The sequence below is a fragment of the Tachyglossus aculeatus genome, chromosome 22, assembly GCF_015852505.1.
Source record: "Tachyglossus aculeatus isolate mTacAcu1 chromosome 22, mTacAcu1.pri, whole genome shotgun sequence".
NCBI classification, from domain to species: Eukaryota; Metazoa; Chordata; class Mammalia; order Monotremata; family Tachyglossidae; genus Tachyglossus; species Tachyglossus aculeatus.
Window position 1 is genome coordinate 48,978,372 of NC_052087.1, and position 20,650 is coordinate 48,999,021.

Genomic DNA, 20,650 nt, shown 5'->3' on the forward strand with positions numbered 1-20,650 from the left:
AATTATTGTGCTCAGGTAAGGAGCAGGAGGTAGAGGATGCCTCTGAAGTAGATGGGTTGGATTTTGTCTCTCTGCTCCTAGGGTGGCATTGAGCTGGGGTTTGGAAGTAGATGGGTTGGATGTTGTCTCTCTGCTCCTAGGGTGGCACTGAGCTGGAGTTTGGGGGGGAAATTGGAGGCAGTTTTCTTCTCCAAGTGACTGGGGGGGAATTGGAGGCAGTTCTCTTCTCCAAGTGACAGGGACCTGAAGAGGAAGGTTCACTTGGCGGGACAAGGCCGGAACGCTCCCCTCCCTCCCAGGGCCTTGGTGTTTGAAGGGTGATTGGGGTAGGCCGGAGGCAAAGTTTTGGGGGTGCTCTCCTCTCTCTCTTGCTCTACAGGTGGTCCCACCCCCCCTCCCCCTCCACTCTGGGATGAACCGAGTCCAGAGCCTGCCCTCGGCCTCGGCCCCTGTGGTCACCGCCTGGGTGAAGCCAGGAGGCTGGGCAGGGCGGGGAGGGGGGAACGGGCACGGCCCTGCCCAGCTGCCCCTGCAGTGCCACGAACTCAGTGCCTTCTTCAGCCTTCTAGGTAAGAATATAATAATAATGTTGGTATTTGTTAAGCGCTTACTATGTGCCAAGCACTGCTGTAAGCGCTGGGGAAGTTACAAGGTGATCAGATTGTCCCAGTAAGAATCACAGGGGGGTGGGAGTGTCAGGGGTTGGGTGTGTGTATGTGTGCAATAATAATCATTTATAATGGCATTTATTAAGCGCTTACTATGTGCTAAGCACTGGGGAGGTTACAAGGTGAGCAGGTTGTCCCACTTGGGACTCGCAGTCTTGGTCCCCATTTTACAGATGGGGTAACTGAGGCCCACTGAAGTGACTTGCCCAAAGTCACACAGCTGACAATTGACGGAGCCGGGATTTGAACCCATGACCTCTGACTCCAAAGCCCGGGCTCTTTCCACTGAGCCACGCTGCTTCTCTAGCTTAAGCGCTTAGTACAGTGCAAGCGCTCAGGTTGTCCCACGTGGGGCTCACAGTCTTCATCCCTTAGTTGTTAAGCGCTTACTGTGTGAGCAGCATGGCTCAGTGGAAAGAGCCCGGGCTTTGGAGTCAGAGGTCATGGGTTCAAATCCCAGCTCCGCCAACTGTCAGCTGTGTGACTTTGGGCAAGTCACTTCACTTCTCTGGGCCTCAGTTCCCTCATCTGGAAAATGGGGATTAAGACTGTGAGCCCCCCGTGGGACAACCTGATCACCTTGTAATCTCCCCAGCGCTTAGAACAGTGCTTTGCACATAGTAAGCACTTAACAAATAGTATCATTATTATTACTATGTGAGCAGCGTGGCTCAGTGGAAAGAGCCCGGGCTTTGGAGTCAGAGGTCATGGGTTCAAATCCCGGCTCCCCCACTTGTCATCTGTGTGACTTTGGGCAAGTCACTTCATTTCTCTGGGCCCCAGTGACCTTATCTGTAAAATGGGGATGAAGACTGGGAGCCCCATGTGGGACAACCTGATCACCTTGTAACCTCCCCCAGTGCTTAGAACAGTGCTTTGCACATAGCACTTAAATGCCATTATTGTTATTATTATTATTATTATTATGTGCCAAGCCCTGTTCTAAGCACTGGGGGAGACACAAGGTGATCAGGTTGTCCCACATGGGGCTCACGGTCTTCATCCCCATTTTACAGATGAGGGAACTGAGGCACAGAGAAGTTAAATGACTTTCCCAAAGTCACACAACTGATAAGTGGCAGAGCTGGGATTAGAACCCATGACCCCTGACTCCCGAGCCCACGCTTTATTTGAGTGTTGGGTTGTGTGTGTGTGTGTGTGGGGGGGGGGGGTGTTTAGACTGTAAGCTCTTTGTGGGTAGGGAATGTGTCTATTGTGCTTGGTACAGTGCTCTGCACACACTAAAAATCAATCATATTTATTGAGTGCTTACTGTGTGCAGAGCACTGTACTAAGCGCTTGGGAAGTCCAAGTTGGCAACATCTAGAGACAGTCCCTACCCAACAGTGGGCTCACAGTCTAAAAGGGGGAGACAGAGAACAAAACCAAACATGCTAACAAAATAAAATAAATAGAATAGATATGTACAGGTTAAATAAATAAATAAATAAAATGCTCAAATACACACCATAGTGGAGAGAGCATTAGCCTGGAAGGCCGAAGGTCAAGGGTTCTAATCCCAGCTTCCCCACTGGTCTGCTGTGTGACCTTGGTCAAGTTTCTTTGCTTCTCTGAGGCTTTGTGGCACTTTGAGGCTTTTTTTCCTCTGAGGTGAGGCTTTGTTGGGCAGGGACCGTCTCTATATGTTGCCGATTTGTACTTCCTAAGTGCTTAGTACAGTGCTCTGCACACAGTAAGTGCTCAATAAATACAACTGACCGACTGAATTAATCTGTAAAATGGGGATTAAGGCAATGAGTCCCATGAAGGACAGGGACTGCATCCAATGCGATTGGCTTGTATTCACCCCAGCGCTTAGAACAGTGCCTGGCACAAAGTAAGCACTTAACAAATGCCATCATCATTGAGAAGCAGCGTGGCTCAGTGGAAAGAGCCCGGGCTTTAGAGTCAGAGGTCATGGGTTCAAATCCCGGCTCCAGTAGCTGTCAGCTGTGTGACTTTGGGCACTTCACTTCTCTGTGCCTCAGTTCCCTCATCTGTAAAATGGGGATTAAAACTGTGAGCCCCCCGTGGGACAACCCGATCACCTTGTAACCTCCCCAGCGCTTAGAACAGTGCTTTGTACATAGTAAGCGCTTAACAAATACCATTATTATTAGTAGTAGTAAACGCTTAACAAATGTCATCGTCATTACTGAGAAGCAGCATGGCTCAGTGGAAAGAGCCCGGGCTTTGGAGTCAGAGATCATGGGTTCAAATCCCGACTCTGCTGACTGTCAGCTGTGTGATTTTGGGCACTCAACTTCTCTGGGCCTCAGTTTCCTCATCTGTAGAATGGGGATTAAAACTGTGAGCCCCCCCCCCCGTGGGACAACCTGATCACCTCCCCAGCGCTTAGAACAGTGCTTTGTACATAGTAAGCGCTTAACAAATGCCATCATTATTATTATCGTTAGTAGTATTAAATGGGATGCAATGAATGCCTTGCAAGACCAGAGAATTGTACTTGTACATATTTATTACTCTATTTATCTTGTACATATCTATTCTATTTATTTTATTTTGTTAGTATGTTTGGTTTTGTTCTCTGTCTCCCCCTTTTAGACTGTGAGTCCACTGTTGGGTAGGGACTGTCTCTTTATGTTGCCGACTTTTACTTCCCAGGCGCTTAGTACAGTGCTCTGCACACAGTAAGCGCTCAATAAATACAATTGATTGACACCAGTCCACAATCCCTGCCGAGTGGGCTGAGGGTCTGGGGGCTCTTCCCCCTCCCTGAGGCTCGCTGGGGAGAGTGAAGCAAGAAAAGTCCAGTGCTCTGCACACAGTAAGCGCTCAATAAATATGATTGAATGAAGAAAAGGTCCAGGAAAACCAGGGGTGGGGGTGGTCCCAGGGGTCTGCCTGGGCCTGGCTGTTCTACTTGGAGGGACGGAAGGGCTGGGGAGGGGGTACTCATTCAATTGTATTTATTGAGCGCTTACTGTGTGCAGAGCACTGTACTAAGTGCTTGATATCTCCGGGACGTAGACAGTAGCAGTGTCCACATGGGTGAACCCCCATCCTCCTTCAGTAATAATAATGGCGTTTGTTAAGCGCTTACTATGTCCAAAGCGCTGTTCTATGCACCGAGGAGGTTACAGAGTGATCAGGTTGTCCCATGGGGGGCTCACAATCTTAATCCCCATTTGACAGTTGCCCACTGTTGGGTAGGGACCGTCTCTATATGTTACCAACTTGTACTTCCCAAGCGCTTAGTACAGTGCTTTGCACACAGTAAGCGCTCAATAAATACGATTGACAGTTGAGGTCACTGAGGCACAGAAGTTGGGTAGGGACTGTCTCTAGATGTTGCCAACTTGTACTTCCCAAGCACTTAGTACAATGTTCTGCACACAGTAAGCGCTCAATTCATTCAATCGTATTTATTGAGTGCTTCCTGTGTGCAGAGCACTGCACAGTACTAAGCGCTTGGGAAGTACAAGCTGGCAACATGTTGGCTTAATAAATACGATTGAATGAATGAATGACTCCACCACTTGTCAGCTGGGTGACCTTGGACAAGTCACTTCACTTCTCTGGGCCTCAGTTCCCTCATCTGTCAAATGGGGGTGAAGACTGAGCGCCCCACCTGGGACAACCTGATCTCCTTGTAATAATAATGATGGTATTTGTTGAGCGCTTAACTATGCGCCAGGAACTGTACTAAGCGCTGGGGTGGATACAAGCAAATAATAATAATAATGTTGGTATTTGTTAAGCGCTTACCGTTCTAAGCACTAGGGTAGATACAAGGTGATCAGGTTGTCCCACATGGGGCTCATAGTCTTCATCCCCATTTTCCAGATGAGGGAACTGAGGCCCAGAGAAGTGAAGCGACTTGCCCAAGGTCACACAACTGACGGTTGGCCGAGCCGTGATTCGACAGACAACAAAACAAAACATATTAACAAACTAAATAGAATAAATATGTACAAATAAAATAGAGTAATAAATACATACAAACATATATACAGGTGCTGTTGGGAGGGGAAGGAGGTAAGGCGGGGGGTGATGGAGGGGGGAGAGGAAGGAGGGGGCTCAGTCACAAACAAACATAGACCCACACAATAATAATGATAATAATGGTATTTGTTAAGCTCTTACTATGTGCCATGCACTGTTCTAAGCACTGGGGTGGATACAAGGAAAGCAGGGGGGAGAGGGAGAAGGGGGCTCAGTCTGGGAGCCCCCAGATAAATATGATGGAATGAACGAAAGTGCTCAAGGAATATAATTGAGTGAATGACTGGGCAGGGGGGTCTGGGTTGAGATGAAAGAATGCATATTTATTACTCCTGCATATTATTACAGTAAGTGCTCAATAAATACAATTGAATGAATGAAAGTGGCGGAGCTGGGATTTGAACCCATGACCTCTGACTCCTAAGCCCGGGCTCTTTTATTAATGGTGTTTATATAGCTTAGGGACTGTATATGTTGCCAGCTTGTACTTCCCAAGCGCTTAGTACAGTGCTCTGCACACGGTAAGCGCTCAATAAATACGATTGATTGATAATTCTATTTATTCTGATGCCACTGACACCTGTCTACTTGTCTGTCTCTCCCTTCTGGACTGTGAGCTTGTAGTTGGGTAGGGACCATCTCTACCTGTTGCCGAACTGTACTTTCCAAGCGCTTAGTCCAGTGCTCTGCACACAGTAAGCGCTCAATAAATACGACTGAATGAATGAATGGGGGTGAGGGTCGCTCAGGGGGGAGGGTGGGCCCAGCTGCTTAGTCTTTGTCGTTTCCTCTCCCCCTGACCCTTCAACCCCACTGTTGGGTAGGGACTGTCTCTATATGTTGCCAACTTGTACTTCCCAAGCGCTTAGTACAGTGCTCTGCACACTGTAAGCGCTCAATAAATATGATTGACTGATTGATTTAACCCTTCAGAGGACAGCCTCCTCCAGGAGTTTCTTGCCACAGACCTGTGCTACCGCATCTCCGATAAGGTGAGTCTCCACGGTTGGGGACCCCGGAGTCCTGGGCCGGACTCTACTTCCAGACCCTTCCCTCATCCCTTTTGTTGCGTAGGGACCGTCTCTATATGTTGCCAACTTGTACTTCCCAAGCGCTTAGTCCAGTGCTCTGCACACAGTAAGCGCTCAATCAATCGTATTTATTGAGCCCTTACTGTGTGCAGAGCACTGGACTAATAAATATGATTGACCTTCCCCCAGAAGCCTGCCTGCCTGCCCGGGGGTCTCTATGTCTTGGGTGTGGGTGGAGGTGGCGAATAGTAATAATTATAAATAATAATGGCACTTATTAAGCACTTACTATGTGCAAAGCACTGTTCTAAGTGCTGGGGAGGTTACGAGGTGATCAGGTTGTCCCACGGGGGGCTCCCAGTCTTCATCCCTGTTTTCCAGATGAGGTCACTGAGGCCCAGAGAAGTGAAGTGACTTGCCCAAAGTCACACAGCTGACAAGTTGTACAGATTTATTACTCTATTTTACTTGTACATATTTACTATTCTACTTTTGTTAATGATGTGCATTTAGCTTTCATTCTATTTATTCTGACGACTTGACACCTGTCCACGTGTTTTGTTTTGTTCTCTGTCTCCCCCTTCTAGACTGTGAGCCCGCTGTTGGGTAGGGACCGTCTCTAGATGCTGCCGACTTGTACTTCCCAAGCGCTTAGTACAGTGCTGTGCACACAGTAAGCGCTCAATAAGTGCGATTGAATGAATGAAAGTGGCGGAACTGGGATTTGAGCCCGTGACCTCTGACTCCAAAGCCCGGGCTCTTTTCCTCTGAGCCGTGCTGCTTCTCTGTACAGCGCTAAGCGCTTAGTACAGTGCTCTGCACACAGTAAGTGCTCAATAAATAAGATTGAATGGATGAATACAAAGTTCCTGAGGCCGCGGTGACCAACTGCCCCAGGATCCTGTCCGCCAACCTGGGTGGGGTGGAGCAGGTGTGTCTGTGTATTTGAGGGTTCAGGGGTGGATTCAAGGCTGTCTCGGGGGGTCCAAGGCTGTAGAGAAGCAGCGTGGCTCAGCGGAAAGAGCCCGGGCTTTGGAGTCAGAGGTCATGGGTTCAAATCCCGGCTCCGCCACTTGTCAGCTGTGTGACTTTGGGCAAGTCACTTCACTTCTCTGGGCCTCAGTGACCTCATCTGGAAAATGGGGATGAAGACTGTGAGCCCCCCGTAGGACAACCTGATCACCTTGTAACCTCGCCAGTGCTTAGAACAGTGCTTGGCACATAGTAAGTGCTTAATAAATGCCATTATTATTATTATTCTCTGGGTCTCAATTACCTCATCTGGAAAATGGGGATGAAGACTGAGCCCCACGTGGGACAACCTGGTCACCTTGTAACCTCCCCAGCGCTTAGAACAGTGCTTTGCACATAGTAAGCGCTTAATAATTGCTGTCGTTATTATTATTATTATTATTCTCTGGGCCTCAGTGACCTCATCTGGAAAATGGGGATTCATTCATTCAATCGTATTGAGCACTTACTGTGTGCAGAGCACTGTATTAAGCGCTTGGGAAGTACAAGTTGGCAACATATAGAGACGGTCCCTACCCAACAGTGGGCTCACAGTGTAGAAGGGAGAGACAGAGAACAAAACAAAACATATTAACGAAATAAAATAAATAGAATAAATATGTACAAATAAAACAGAGTAATAAATTCGTACAAACATATATATAGGTGCTGTGGGGAGGGGAAGGAGGTAAGGCGGAGGGGATGGGAGGAGGAGGAGGAGGAGGGCGAGAGGAAGGGATGAAGACTGAGCCCCACAGGGGAGAACCCGATCACCTTGTAATCTCCCCAGTGCTTAGAACAGCGCTGTGCACGTAGTAAGCGCTTAATAAATGCCATTCTTATTATTATTATTATTCTCTGGGCCTCAGTGACCTCATCTGGAAAATGGGGATTAAGACTGTGAGCCCCACAGCGGACAACCTGATCGCCTTGTAACCTCCCCAGCGCTTAGAACGGTGCTTTGCACATAGTAAGCGCTTAATAAATGCCATTATTATTATTATTCTCTGGGCCTCAGTGACCTCATCTGGAAAATGGGGGTGAAGACTGTGAGCCCCACGGGGGACAACCCGATCACCTTGTAACCTCCCCAGCGCTTAGAACGGTGCTTTGCACATAGTAAGCGCTTAATAAATGCCATTATTATTATTATTCTCTGGGCCTCAGTGACCTCATCTGGAAAACGGGGATTAAGACTGTGAGCCCCACGGGGGACAACCCGATCGCCTTGTAACCTCCCCAGCGCTTAGAACAGTGCTTCGCACATATTAAGCGCTTAATAAATGCCATTATTATTATTATTATTATTATTATTATTGTTATTATTATTATTATTGGTATTATTCTCTGGGCTTCATTGACCTCATCTGGACAATGGGGATGAAGACTGTGAGCCCCACGGGGGGCAACCCGATCGCCTTGTAACCTCCCCAGCCCTTAGAACAGTGCTGTGCACATAGTAAGCGCTTAATAAATGCCATTATTATTATTTTTATTATTCTTACTGAATGCCCGCCGTTTGACCCGCAGTATCTTCTGGCAATGACCCTGGTGTACTTCCAGCGGGCCGGCCTGCAGCTCTCCGAATACACCCAAGGCAACTTCTTCCTGGCCCTGTAAGTGCCATCGGGGCGTGGGGATTTGGGGGTGGCGGGCGGTTTCTAGACCGTAAGCCCACTGTTGGGTAGGGACCGTCTCTATATGTTGGCAACTTGGACTTCCCAAGCGCTTAGTCCAGTGCTCTGCACACGGTAAGCGCTCAGTAAATACGATTGATTGATTTGGGCCTCCGCCCTCAACCCAGCATCCCACCCTCTAGGTACCTCGCCAACGACATGGAGGAGGACGGCGAAGACCCCAAGTACGAGATCTTCCCTTGGGCCTTGGGCGAGAGCTGGCGGCAGCTGGTGCCCAGCTTCCTGCGCCAGAGAGACGGGCTGTGGGCCCGCATGGGGTACCGGGCCGCCGTGAGCCAGCGTTGCTGTGAGGAGGTGGGAGCCCTGGCCTTGGGCCCGTGCCAGGCCGTCAATGGACTCTATTGAGCGTTTAGTATGTGTGGAGCACTGTAATAATAATAATAATGGCATTTATTAAGCGCTTACTATGTGCACTTACCAGTAAGTACACTATGTGCACTTACTATGTGCACTTACTGAGCCCCTTCCTTCCTCTCCCCCTCGTCCCCCTCTCCACCCCCCCATCTTACCTCCTTCCCTTCCCCACAGCACCTGTATATATGTTTGTACATATTTTTTACTCCATTTATTTATTTTATTTGTACATATCTATTCTATTTATTTTATTTTGTTAGTATGTTTGGTTTTGTTCTCTGTCTCCCCCTTTTAGACTGTGAGCCCACTGTTGGGTAGGGACTGTCTCTATATGTTGCCAATTTGTACTTCCCAAGCGCTTAGTACAGTGCTCTGCACATAGTAAGCGCTCAGTAAATACGATTGATGATGATGATGTGTACTATGACCATTGGGGAGGTTACCATGGTGATCAGGTTGTCCCGGGGGGGCTCACAGTCCTCATCTCCATTTTACAGACGAGGTAATAATAATGATAGCATTTATTAAGCGCTTACTATGTGTACTATGTGTTCAGTCTGGGAAGGCCTCCTACAGTGGTACAGTGCTCTGCACACAGTAAGCGCTCAATAAATACGATTGACTGACTGTCTCTGTGTTGCCGACTTGTGCTTCCCAAGCGCTTAGTACAGTAAGTGCTCAATAAATACGATTGATTGATTGACTGTCTCTATGTGTTGCCGACTTGTACTTCCCAAGCACTTAGTATGGTGCTCTGCACACAGTAAGCGCTCAATAAATACGATTGATTGATTGACTGTCTCTGTGTTGCCGACTTACACTTCCCAAGCGCTTAGTACAGTAAGCGCTCAATAAATACGATTGATTGACTGTCTCTATATGTTGCCGACTTGTACTTCCCAAGCACTTAGTACGGTGCTCTGCACACAGTAAGTGCTCAATAAATACGATTGTACCAAGCGCTTGGGAAGTCCAAGTGGGCAACACATAGAGATGGTCCCTACCCAACTCTCTGGGCCTCGTCTGTAAAATGGGGCTGAAGACTGGGAGCCCCACATGGGCCAACCTGATGATCATCATCATCATCAATTGTATTTATTGAGCGCTTACTATGTGCAGAGCACTGTACGAAGCGCTTGGGAAGTACAAATTGGCAACATCTAGAGACAGTCCCTACCCAACAGTGGGCTCCCAGTCTAAAAGGGGGCAGACAGAGAACAAAACCAAACATACTAACAAAATCAAATGAATAGAATAGATCATCATCATCAATCGTATTTATTGAGCGCTTACTATGTGCAGAGCACTGTACGAAGCGCTTGGGAAGTACAAATTGGCAACATCTAGAGACAGCCCCTACCCAACAGTGGGCTCACAGTCTAAAAGGGGGAGACAGAGAACAAAACCAAACATACTAACAAAATAAATAGAATAGATATGTACAAATAAAATAAATAAATAGAGTAATAAATACGTACAAACATATATACGTATATACAGGTGCTGTGGGGAAGGGAAGGAGGTAAGATGTGGGGGATGGAGAGGAAGGAAGGGGCTAAGTCTGGGAAGGCCTCCTAGATCATCATCATCATCAATCGTATTTATTGAGCACTTACTATGTGCAGAGCACTGCACTAAGCGCTTGGGAAGTACAAATTGGCAATATATAGAGACAGTCCCTACCCAACAGTGGGCTCCCAGTCTAAAAGGGGGAGACAGAGAACAAAACCAAACATACTAACAAAATAAAATAAATAGAATAGATATGTACAAACAAAATAAATAAATAGAGTAATAAGTATGTACAAACATATACACATATATACAGGTGCTGTGGGGAAGGGAAGGAGGTAAGATGGGGGGGATGGAGAGGAAGGGGCTAAGTCTGGGAAGGCCTCCTAGATCATCATCATCATCATCATCATCAATCGTATTTATTGAGCGCTTACTATGTGCAGAGCACTGTACTAAGTGCTTGGGAAGTACAAATTGGCAACATATTTGACTTTGTATCCTCCCCAGGGCTTAGCACGGTGCTTCGCACGTAGTAAGAGCTTAAGAGACGCCATCGCCGCCGTCGTTATCGTTATTGCGGATACCGTGACGGTAATTGAATCTGCCTCGCGGCCCTCTGACTGCGTCCTTCTTCCTCCAGGTCATGGTGAAGGAGCCCAACCATTGGGCCTGGACGCGGGAGCGGCCTCCTCACCACGGCGGGGCCCAACGGGGGGCACCTTGGGGGGAGTTGCCCCCCGTTGGGAGGTTGCCCCGTGGCCCCGGCCTGTCGCCACCGGGCTGCTGTCTGTGTGGCAGTGGTCCCCAGGCGGGGAAGGGGGGCTCCCCCAAGCCCCCCGAGTCCAGCCCTCCTCTCCTCCCTGCCGCGGCCCCCTGGCCCTCCAACCTCTTCTTCGTGCTTCCCCCAACGTTGCAGCTGGAGCCGGGGGTCTACTACACCTTTCAGAGTGAGTGGGGACGCGGGTGGGAGGGCGGCTGGGCCCCGGGGCTGCAGAGGCATCCATTCATTCGTCGTGAACCCACTGTTGGGTAGGGACCGTCTCTAGATGTTGCCAACTTGGACTTCCCAAGCGCTTAGCGCTTTGCACACAGGAAGCGCTCAATAAATACAATTGAATGAATGGAATCAATCGTATTGAGCGCTTACTGTGTGCAGAGCACTGGACTAAGCGCTTGGGAAGTCCATGTTGGCAACATATAGAGACGGTCCCTACCCAACAGTGGGCTCACAGTCTAGAAATAGAAGGGGGAGACAGATCATCATCATCAATCGTATTTATTGCGCACTTACTATGTGCAGAGCACTGTACTAAGCGCTTGGGAAGTACAAATTGGCAACATATAGAGACGGTCCCTACCCAACAGTGGGCTCACAGTCTACAAAAGAAAACTGGCACAGAGCGGAAGGGATGGGCCCATCTTGGCAAGGATCAGGCCCAGCTGCTTTGGTGGGGGGCGGGCCACGGGGCCTCCCTCCCTTCCCCAGCTCTCAGGGGTCCAGCCTGGCTCATCAATCAATCAATCAATCGTATTTATTGAGCACTTACTGTGTGCAGAGCACTGTACTAAGCGCTTGGGAAGTACAAGTTGGCAACACAGACAGTCCCTACCCAACAGTGGGCTCACAGTCTTGTGAGTGGCCTTACTATAGTCCCACTCTCCCAGGACAGCTTGCCCGGCCCTTTTCCTACCTTTTCACTTGTCCTCGGAGGCCCCAAAACTCTGCCCATTTTCCCCCATCCCCTCCCTATCCGTGCCAGAGGGCACAGTATGTTCCCACGGGCCCCTAATCCCAAGCGGCTGCTGAAGGTGGGCAAGGAAGCAATCAATCGTATTTATTGAGTGCTTACTGTGTGCGGAGCACTGGACTAAGCGCTTGGGAAGTACAAGTTGGCAACACATAGCGTGGCTCAGTGGAAAGAGCCCGGGCTTTGGAGTCAGAGGTCAATCAATCAATCGCATTTATTGAGTGCTTACTGTGTGCAGAGCACTGTACTAAGCACTTGGGAAGTACAAGTTAGCAACATATAGAGACAGTCCCTACCCAACAGTGGGCTCACAGTCTAAAAGGGGGAGACAGAGAACAAAACCAAACATACTAATAAAATAAATAGAATAGATATGTACAAGTAAAATAAATAAGAGTAATAAATATGTACAAACATATATACAGGTGCTGTACATATTCTATTTTATTTTCTTAATATGTTTTGTTTTGTTCTCTGTCTCCCCCCTTCTAGACTGTGAGCCCACTGTTGGGTAGGGACTGTCTCTATGTGTTGCCAATTTGTACTTCCCAAACGCTTAGTACAGTGCTCTGCACATAGTAAGCACTCAATAAATATGATTGATTGATCTCTAGATGTTGCCAACTTGGACTTCCCAAGCGCTTAGTCCAGTGCTCTGCACACAGTAAACGCTCAATAAATACGACTGAGTGAGTGGGGAAGGGAAGGAGCTAAGATAAATCCCGGCCCCGCCAGTTGTCAGCTGTGTGACTCTGGGCAAGTCACTTAACTTTTAGACTGTGAGCCCACTGTTGGGTAGGGACCGTCTCTATATGTTGCCAACTTGTACTTCCCAAGCGCTTAGTCCAGTGCTCTGCACACAGTAAGCGCTCAATAAATACGATTGATTGATTAACTTCTCTGTGCCTCAGTTACCTCATATGTAAAATGGGGATGAAGACTGTGAGCCCCCCGTGGGACAACCCGATCACCTTGTAACCTCCCCAGCGCTTAGAACAGTGCTTTGCACATAGTAAGTGCTTAATAAATGCCATTGTTATTATTATTAGTACATAGAGACGGTCCCTGCCCAACAGTGGGCTCACAGTGGAGAAGCAGGCCCCGTGTGCTCCCGCCAGCCTGGACCAGGGCCAGAATCCTGCAGGGTTTGGGTTTCCGGGGGCGGAATCTGGGTCCTGAAGGGGGAAGGAGCCTAAGGGGCCTGGACTCGAACTGCTGCTTAGTTCACTGTGACATTTATTAAATGCTTTCTGGAGTCCAGCCCTAAGCGCCGGGTAGATTATCTCCTATGTCACCCTCCCTCACTTCCTTCTTTTAGGCTGTTTTTTTAGCTTTAAGACTGTTGGGTAGGGACCGTCTCTCTATGTTGCCAACTTGGACTTCCCAAGCGCTCAGTCCAGTGCTCTGCACACGGTAAGCGCTCAATAAATACGATTGATATTGATTTTACTTGTACATATCTATTTTATTTTGTTAGCATGTTTGGTTTTGTTCACCGTCTCCCCCTTTTAGACTGTGAGCCCACTGTTGGGTAGGGACTGTCTCTAGATGTTGCCAACTTGGACTTCCCAAGTGCTTAGTCCAGTGCTCTGCACACAGTAAGCACTCAATAAATACGATTGATTGATATTGATTTTACTTGTACATATCTATTCTATTTTATTTTGTTAGTATGTTTGGTTTTGTTCACTGTCTCCCCCTTTTAGACTGTGAGCCCACTGTTTGGCAGGGACTGTCTCTAGATGTTGCCAACTTGGACTTCCCAAGCGCTCAGTCCAGTGCTCTGCACACAGTAAGCGCTCAATAAATACAATTGATATTGATTTTACTTGTACATATCTATTCTATTTTGTTAGTATGTTTGGTTTTGTTCACCGTCTCCCCCTTTTAGACTGTGAGCCCACTGTTGGGTAGGGACTGTCTCTAGATGTTGCCAACTTGGACTTCCCAAGTGCTTAGTCCAGTGCTCAGCACACAGTAAGTGCTCAATAAATATGATGATTGATATTGATTTTACTTGTACATATCTATTCTATTTATTTTGTTAGTATGTTTGGTTTTGTTCACCGTCTCCCCCTTTTAGACTGTGAGCCCACTGTTGGGTAGGGACCGTCTCTATATGTTGCCAACTTGGACTTCCCAAGCGCTTAGTCCAGTGCTCTGTACACAGTAAGCGCTCAATAAATACGATTGATTGATATTGATTTTACTTGTACATATCTATTCTATTTTATTTTGATAGTATGTTTGGTTTTGTTCACTGTCTCCCCCTTTTAGACTGTGAGCCCACTGTTGGGTAGGGACTGTCTCTCTATGTTGCCAACTTGGACTTCCCAAGCGCTTAGTCCAGTGCTCTGCAAACAGTAAACGCTCAATAAATACGATTGATTGATATTGATTTTACTTGTACATATCTATTCTATTTTGTTAGTATGTTTGGTTTTGTTCACTGTCTCCCCCTTTTAGACTGTGAGCCCACTGTTGGGTAGGGACTGTCTCTATATGTTGCCAACTTGGACTTCCCAAGCGCTTAGTCCAGTGCCCTGCACACAGTAAGCGCTCAATAAATACAATTGATTGATATTGATTTTACTTGTACATATCTATTCTATTTATTTTATTTTGTTAGTATGTTTGGTTTTGTTCACTGTCTCCCCCTTTTAGACTGTGAGCCCACTGTTGGTTAGGGACTCTCTTTAGATGTTGCCATCTTGTACTTCCCAAGCGGTCTGCACACAGTAAGCGCTCAATAAATACGATTGATTGATTGATTCCTTCTCCGTCTCTCTTTCTCTAGTCTCGCTGGAACCCTCCGCCTCTCCCGGACATTGGCAGTCGGCAGGGTGAGGAGCGGCAGCCTCCTGTCCCAGATGCCCGTTGTGACGCTGGACCCCTTCCCATCCTTCCTCCTGGGCCTCAGAGCGGCACTGGTGCCCTCCTAGCCCCCCGTTTCTCCGCAGATTGGCATCACCCTGCATGTGGGGCCCAGCCTCTGCGGTGCCCTGGCTAATTCTTATTAAACAGATGCCCAGTGCACATGGTCTTGGCTTGTTTGATTGGGACTGGGCTGGGGGGCTGGGGACCGGCTTCTGTGGCCAGCGTGTTTGCATTCATTCATTCAATCGTATTTATCAAGCACTTACTATGTGCAGAGCACTGGACTGAGTGCTTGGGAAGTACAGATTTATTACTCTATTTTACTTGGACATCTTTATTATTCTATTTATTTTGTTAATATGTTTTTGTTGTCTGTCTCCCCCTTCTAGACTGTGAGCCCACTGTTGGGTTGGGACCGTCTCTCTATGTTGCCAACTTAGACTTCCCAAGCTCTTAGTCCAGTGCTCTGCACACAGTGGGCGCTCGATAAATGCGATTGAATGAATGTATATATATTTGGACATATTTACTATTCTATTTATTTTAATATGTTCTGTTGTCCGTCTCCCCCTTCTAGACTGTGAGCCCGCTGTCGGGTAGGGACTGTCTCTCTATGTTGCCAACTTGGACTTCCCAAGCTCTTAGTCCAGTGCTCTGCACACAGTGGGCGCTCGATAAATACGACTGAATGAATGTATATATATTTGGACATATTTACTATTCTATTTATTTTATTAATATGTTCCGTTGTCCGTCTCCCCCTTCTAGACTGTGACCCCGCTGGTGGGTAGGGACCGTCTCTGTGTGTTGCCAGCTTGGACTCCCCAAGCGCTTAGTCCAGTGCTCTGCACACAGTGGGTGCTCGATAAATACGATTGAATGAATGTATATGTTTGTACAGATTTATTACTCTATTTTACTTGGCATATTTACTATTCTATTTATTTTATTTTGTTAATATGTTTTGTCCGTCTCCCCCCGCTAGACTGTGAGCCCACTGGTGGGTAGGGACTGTCTCTAGATGTTGCCAACTTGGACTTCCCAAGTCCAGTGCTCTGCACACAGTGGGCGTTCAATAAATACGACTGAATGAGTGAATGAATAGCCCTGGGAGCTTGGCCCTACCCAGGCCTGACTCAGCTCAGGCCTGAGTGCCACCCGCCTTCTCCCCTGTACTGGAAAGGGAGGAAACAGGGGCGGGCAAAGGCCTCATCTTGCCTCATCTGGGATCCCTTCTCTTCCGGGCAGGCTGGCTATTACTCCCTGGCCAGAGATGAGAGCAGCGTGGCTCAGTGGAAAGAGCCCGGGCTTTGGAGTCAGAGGTCATGGGTTCAAATCCTGGCTCCGCCACTTGTCAGCTGTGTGACTTTGGGCGAGTCACTTCACTTCTCTGGGCCTGTTACCTCATCTGGAAAATGGGGATTAAGACTGTGAGCCCCCCGTGGGACAACCTGATCACCTTGTAACTTCCCCAGGGCTTAGAACGGTGCTTTGCACATAGTAAGCGCTTAATAAATGCCATTATTATTATTATTGTGAGGAGTTGGCAAGGGCCCCTGCTGCAGGGGAAGAGAGAGCAAACACGTGCTCTCCCGCTGGCCAGACCCAACCTGCCTCCTGCACTCTGTGGGGGGGTGTACACATAAGTCCACATACTGGCCGCCCCCTCCCCACCCTTTATTTTGAGGCAGTTGGCCTGCCCTGGGGGGGGGGGGGGGGGGGGGGGGGGTGTGTGTGTGTGTGTGTGTGTGTGTGTGTGTGTGTGTGTGTGTGTGTGTGTGTGTGTGTGTGTGTGTGTGTGTGTGTGTGTGTGTGTGTGTAGACAGGATCAGCAAAAAAAGGAGGCTGGGACTTGGTTCATTCATTCATTCAATCGTATTTATTGAGCGCTTACTGTGTGCAGAGCACTGGACTAAGCGCTTGGGAAGTACAAGTTGGCAGCATCTAGAGACGGTCCCTACCCAACAGTGGGCTCACACTCTGCCAGCTGACCAGACTAGTTTTCTGGCCCAACTTGCCCCCCGAGTTGCCCCGTCTGCTCATGGACCAACGGGCTCCCTGGGCTTAGAGAATGCTCAATAAATACTTAGAGAAGCAGCATGGCTCAGTGGAAAGAACCCGGGCTTTGGAGTCAGAGGTCATAGATTCAAATTCCGACTCCGCCAAAGGTCATTCATTCATTCATTTAATCGTATTTATTGAGCGTTTACTGTGTGCAAAGCACTGGACTAAGCGCTTGGGAATTCCAAGTTGGCAGCATACAGAGTCGGTCCCTGCCCAACAGTGGGCTTATAGTCTAGAAGGGGGAAACAGACAACCAAACATATTAATACAATAAAATAAATAGAATAAATATGTACAAGTAAAATAGAGTAATAAATACATGTGTTGTCCCACGTGTGTGGGGGGGGGGCTCACAGTCTTCATCCCCATTTTCCAGAGGAGGTCACTGAGGCCCAGAGAAGTGAAGTGACTTGCCCAGGGTCACCCAGCAGAGAGGTTTGTCTGGGGTGGCAAGTTCCCCAGACAAGTTCCCTCAGTGCTCAATAAATACGATTGAATGAATGAATGAGGCCCCTCCCGCCCGATCCGTCCACCGGCTATTTACTGAGCGCCTGGTGTAGGACAGACCGGTCGGGGGAGGGGGAGGAGGACAGGCAGGGGGCTGCATTGCGGAACTAAAGCCGGTTTAAAAATACCCTGGGCCTGTTCATTCATTCATTCAATCGTATTTACTGGGTGCTCACTGTGCGCAGAGCACTGTACTAAGCGCTTGGGAAGTCCAAGTTGGCAACATCTAGAGATGGCCCCTACCCAACAATGGGCTCACAGTCTTCATCCCCATTTTCCAGAGGAGGTCACTGAGGCCCAGAGAAGTGAAGTGACTTGCCCAGGGTCACCCAGCAGAGAGGTTTGTCTGGGGTGGCAAGTTCCCCAGACAAGTTCCCTAAGCGCTCAATCAATCAATCGTATTTATTGAGCGCTTACTGTGTGCAGAGCACTGTACTAAGCGCTTGGGAAGGACAAGTTGGCAACATATAGAGACAGTCCCTACCCAAGTCAATAAATATGATTGAAGGAATGAATGAGGCCCCTCCCACCCGATCCGTCCACCGGCTATTTACTGAGCGCCTGGTGTAGGACGGACCGGTCGGGGGAGGGGGAGGAGGACAGGAAGGGGGCTGCATTGCGGACCTAAAGCCGGTTTAAAAATACCCTGGGCCTGTTCATTCATTCATTCAATCGTATTTACTGGGCGCTCACTGTGTGCAGGGCACTGTACTAAGCGCTTGGGAAGTCCAAGTTGGCAACATCTAGAGATGGCCCCTACCCAACAGTGGGCTCACAGTCTTCATCCCCATTTTCCAGAGGAGGTCACTGAGGCCCAGAGAAGTGAAGTGACTTGCCCAGGGTCACCCAGCACAGAGATTTGTCTGGGGTGGCAAGTTCCCCAGACAAGTTCCCTAAGCGCTCAATCAATCAATCGGATTTATTGAGCGCTTACTGTGTGCAGAGCACTGTACTAAGCGCTTGGGAAGGACAAGTTTGCAACATATGGAGACAGTCCCTACCCAAATCAAAAAATACGATTTAATGAATGAATAAATAAGGCCCCTCCCGCCCGATCCGTCCACCGGCTATTTACTGAGCGCCTGGTGTAGGACGGACCGGTCGTTGGGTGGGGGGGGGGGGGGAGGAGGACAGGCAGGGGGCTGCATTGCGGACCTAAAGCCGGTTTAAAAATACCCTGGGCCTGTTCATTCATTCATTCAATCGTATTTATTGGGCGCTCACTGTGTGCAGGGCACTGTACTAAGCGCTTGGGAAGTCCAAGTTGGCAACATCTAGAGACGGTCCCTACCCTAAGTGGGCCCAACGGGCGGGGGGCGGGCCCTGGGCAGGAGGGAGGAGGAGGAGGAGGAGGAGGAAGAGAAGGGCTGTGCCCTGCAGCTGGTGACACTTCCTGATTGGGGCCCAGCTGTCCGGACCCTCGGGGGACTGTGCTAGACGACCACCCTCACCCCACTCAGGTAGGTGGCGGGGGCCCAGGCTGGTTGGCACAGACCCCCCCCCCCCCCAGCCTGGCCTTGCCCCCCTCTTGTCCCCTTTTAGTCTTGTCCCCTTTTAGTCTTGTCCCCTTTTAGTCCCCTTTTAGACTGTGAGCCCACTGTTGGGTAGGGACTGTCTCTATGTGATGCCAATTTGTACTTCCCAAGCGCTTAGTACAGTGCTCTGCACATAGTAAGCGCTCAATAAATACGACTGATTGATTGATTGATTGATTGTCCCCTTACTGCCCTTTGGAGCCGGGAGGGAGGTGGGGACCCCTGGCTCCCACCCCAGAGGGGCTCCCAGGCTGCTGGGGGGGACTGGATAATAAGAATGATGGGATTTGTTAAGCGCTTACTATGTGCCATGCACTGTTCTAATCAATCAATCAATCAATCGTATTTATTGAGCGCCTACTGTGTGTAGAGCACTGGACTAAGCGCTTGGGAAGTCCAAGTTGGCAACATTAGAGACAGTCCCTACCCAACAGTGGGCTCACAGTTTGTGCCACGCACTGTTCCAATCAATCAATCAATCGTATTTATTGAGCGCTTACTATGTGCAGAGCACTGGACTAAGCGCTTGGGCAGTCCAAGTTGGCAACATCTAGAGACAGTCCCTACCCAACAGTGGGCTCACAGTTTGTGCCACGCACTGTTCCAATCAATCAATTAATCAAGCAATCAATCGTATTTATTGAGCACTTACTGTGTGCAGAGCACTGGACTACGCGCTTGGGCAGTCCAAGTCGGCAACATCTAGAGACAGTCCCTACCCAACAGTGGGCTCACAGGCTGTGCCATGCACTGTTCTAATCAATCAATCAATCAATCGTATTTATTGAGCGCTTACTGTGTGCAGAGCACTGGACTAAGCGCTTGCGACAAGTTGGCAACATCTAGAGACGGTCCCTACCCAACAGTGGGCTCACAGTCTAAAAGGGAGAGACAGAGAACAAAACCAAACCTACGAACAAAATAAAATAAATAGAATAGATATGTACAAGTAAAATAAATAAATAGAGTAATAAATATGTACAAACGTATATACATAAATACATATGTATATAGTTCTAAGTTCTATAGTTCTAAGCGCTGGGGAGGTTACAAGGTGATCAGGTTGTCCCAAGGGGCGCTCACAGGCTTCATAATAATAATAATAATAATAATAATAATAATGGTATTTGTTAAGCGCTTACCATGTGCCATGCACTGTTCTAAGCGCTGGGGAAGTTACAAGGTGATCAGCTTGTCCCACGGGGGGCTCACAGCCTTCATCATCATCATCATCATCATAATAATAATAATAATAATAGTATTTGTTAAGCGCTTACCATGTGCCACGCACTGTTCTAAGCACTGGGGAGGTTAGAAGGTGATCAGCTTGTCCCACGGGGGGCTCACAGCCTTCATAATAATAATAATAATAATAATGATGGTATTTGTTAAGCGCTTACCATGTGCCACGCACTGTTCTAAGCTCTGGGGAGTTTACAAGGTGATCAGCTTGTCCCACGGGGGGCTCACAGGCTTCATAATAATAATAATAATAATAATAATAATAATGGTATTTGTTAAGCGCTTACCATGTGCCACGCACTGTTCTAAGTGCTGGGGAGGTTACAAGGTGCTCAGCTTGTCCCACTGGGGACTCACAGGCTTCATAATAATAATAATGATGGTATTTGTTAAGCACTTACTATGTGCCACGCACTGTTCTAAGTGCTGGGGAGA

General features: G+C 48.4%; 2 protein-coding genes across 3 annotated transcripts in view; both read left to right on the forward strand.

Moving 5' to 3' along the window:
- Positions 1 to 412: 412 nt before the first annotated feature.
- SPDYC (speedy/RINGO cell cycle regulator family member C) lies at positions 413 to 15,026 on the forward strand. The gene is made up of 6 exons (XM_038765130.1): positions 413 to 569; positions 5,568 to 5,626; positions 8,207 to 8,292; positions 8,496 to 8,667; positions 10,883 to 11,189; positions 14,788 to 15,026. The coding sequence occupies exons 1-6, from the start codon at positions 413 to 415 to the stop codon at positions 14,835 to 14,837; spliced, it is 831 nt and encodes a 276-aa protein (XP_038621058.1). The 3' UTR covers positions 14,838 to 15,026.
- Positions 15,027 to 18,859: 3,833 nt separating this feature from the next.
- The window catches only part of CAPN1 (calpain 1), a 74,964-nt gene continuing 73,173 nt past the window's right edge, over positions 18,860 to 20,650 (forward strand). For both annotated transcript variants that reach the window (XR_005455659.1, XM_038764139.1), the window contains exon 1: positions 18,860 to 18,898. The gene's annotated coding sequence lies outside the window, so the exon portion shown is untranslated. The remainder of the gene's footprint in view (positions 18,899 to 20,650) is intronic.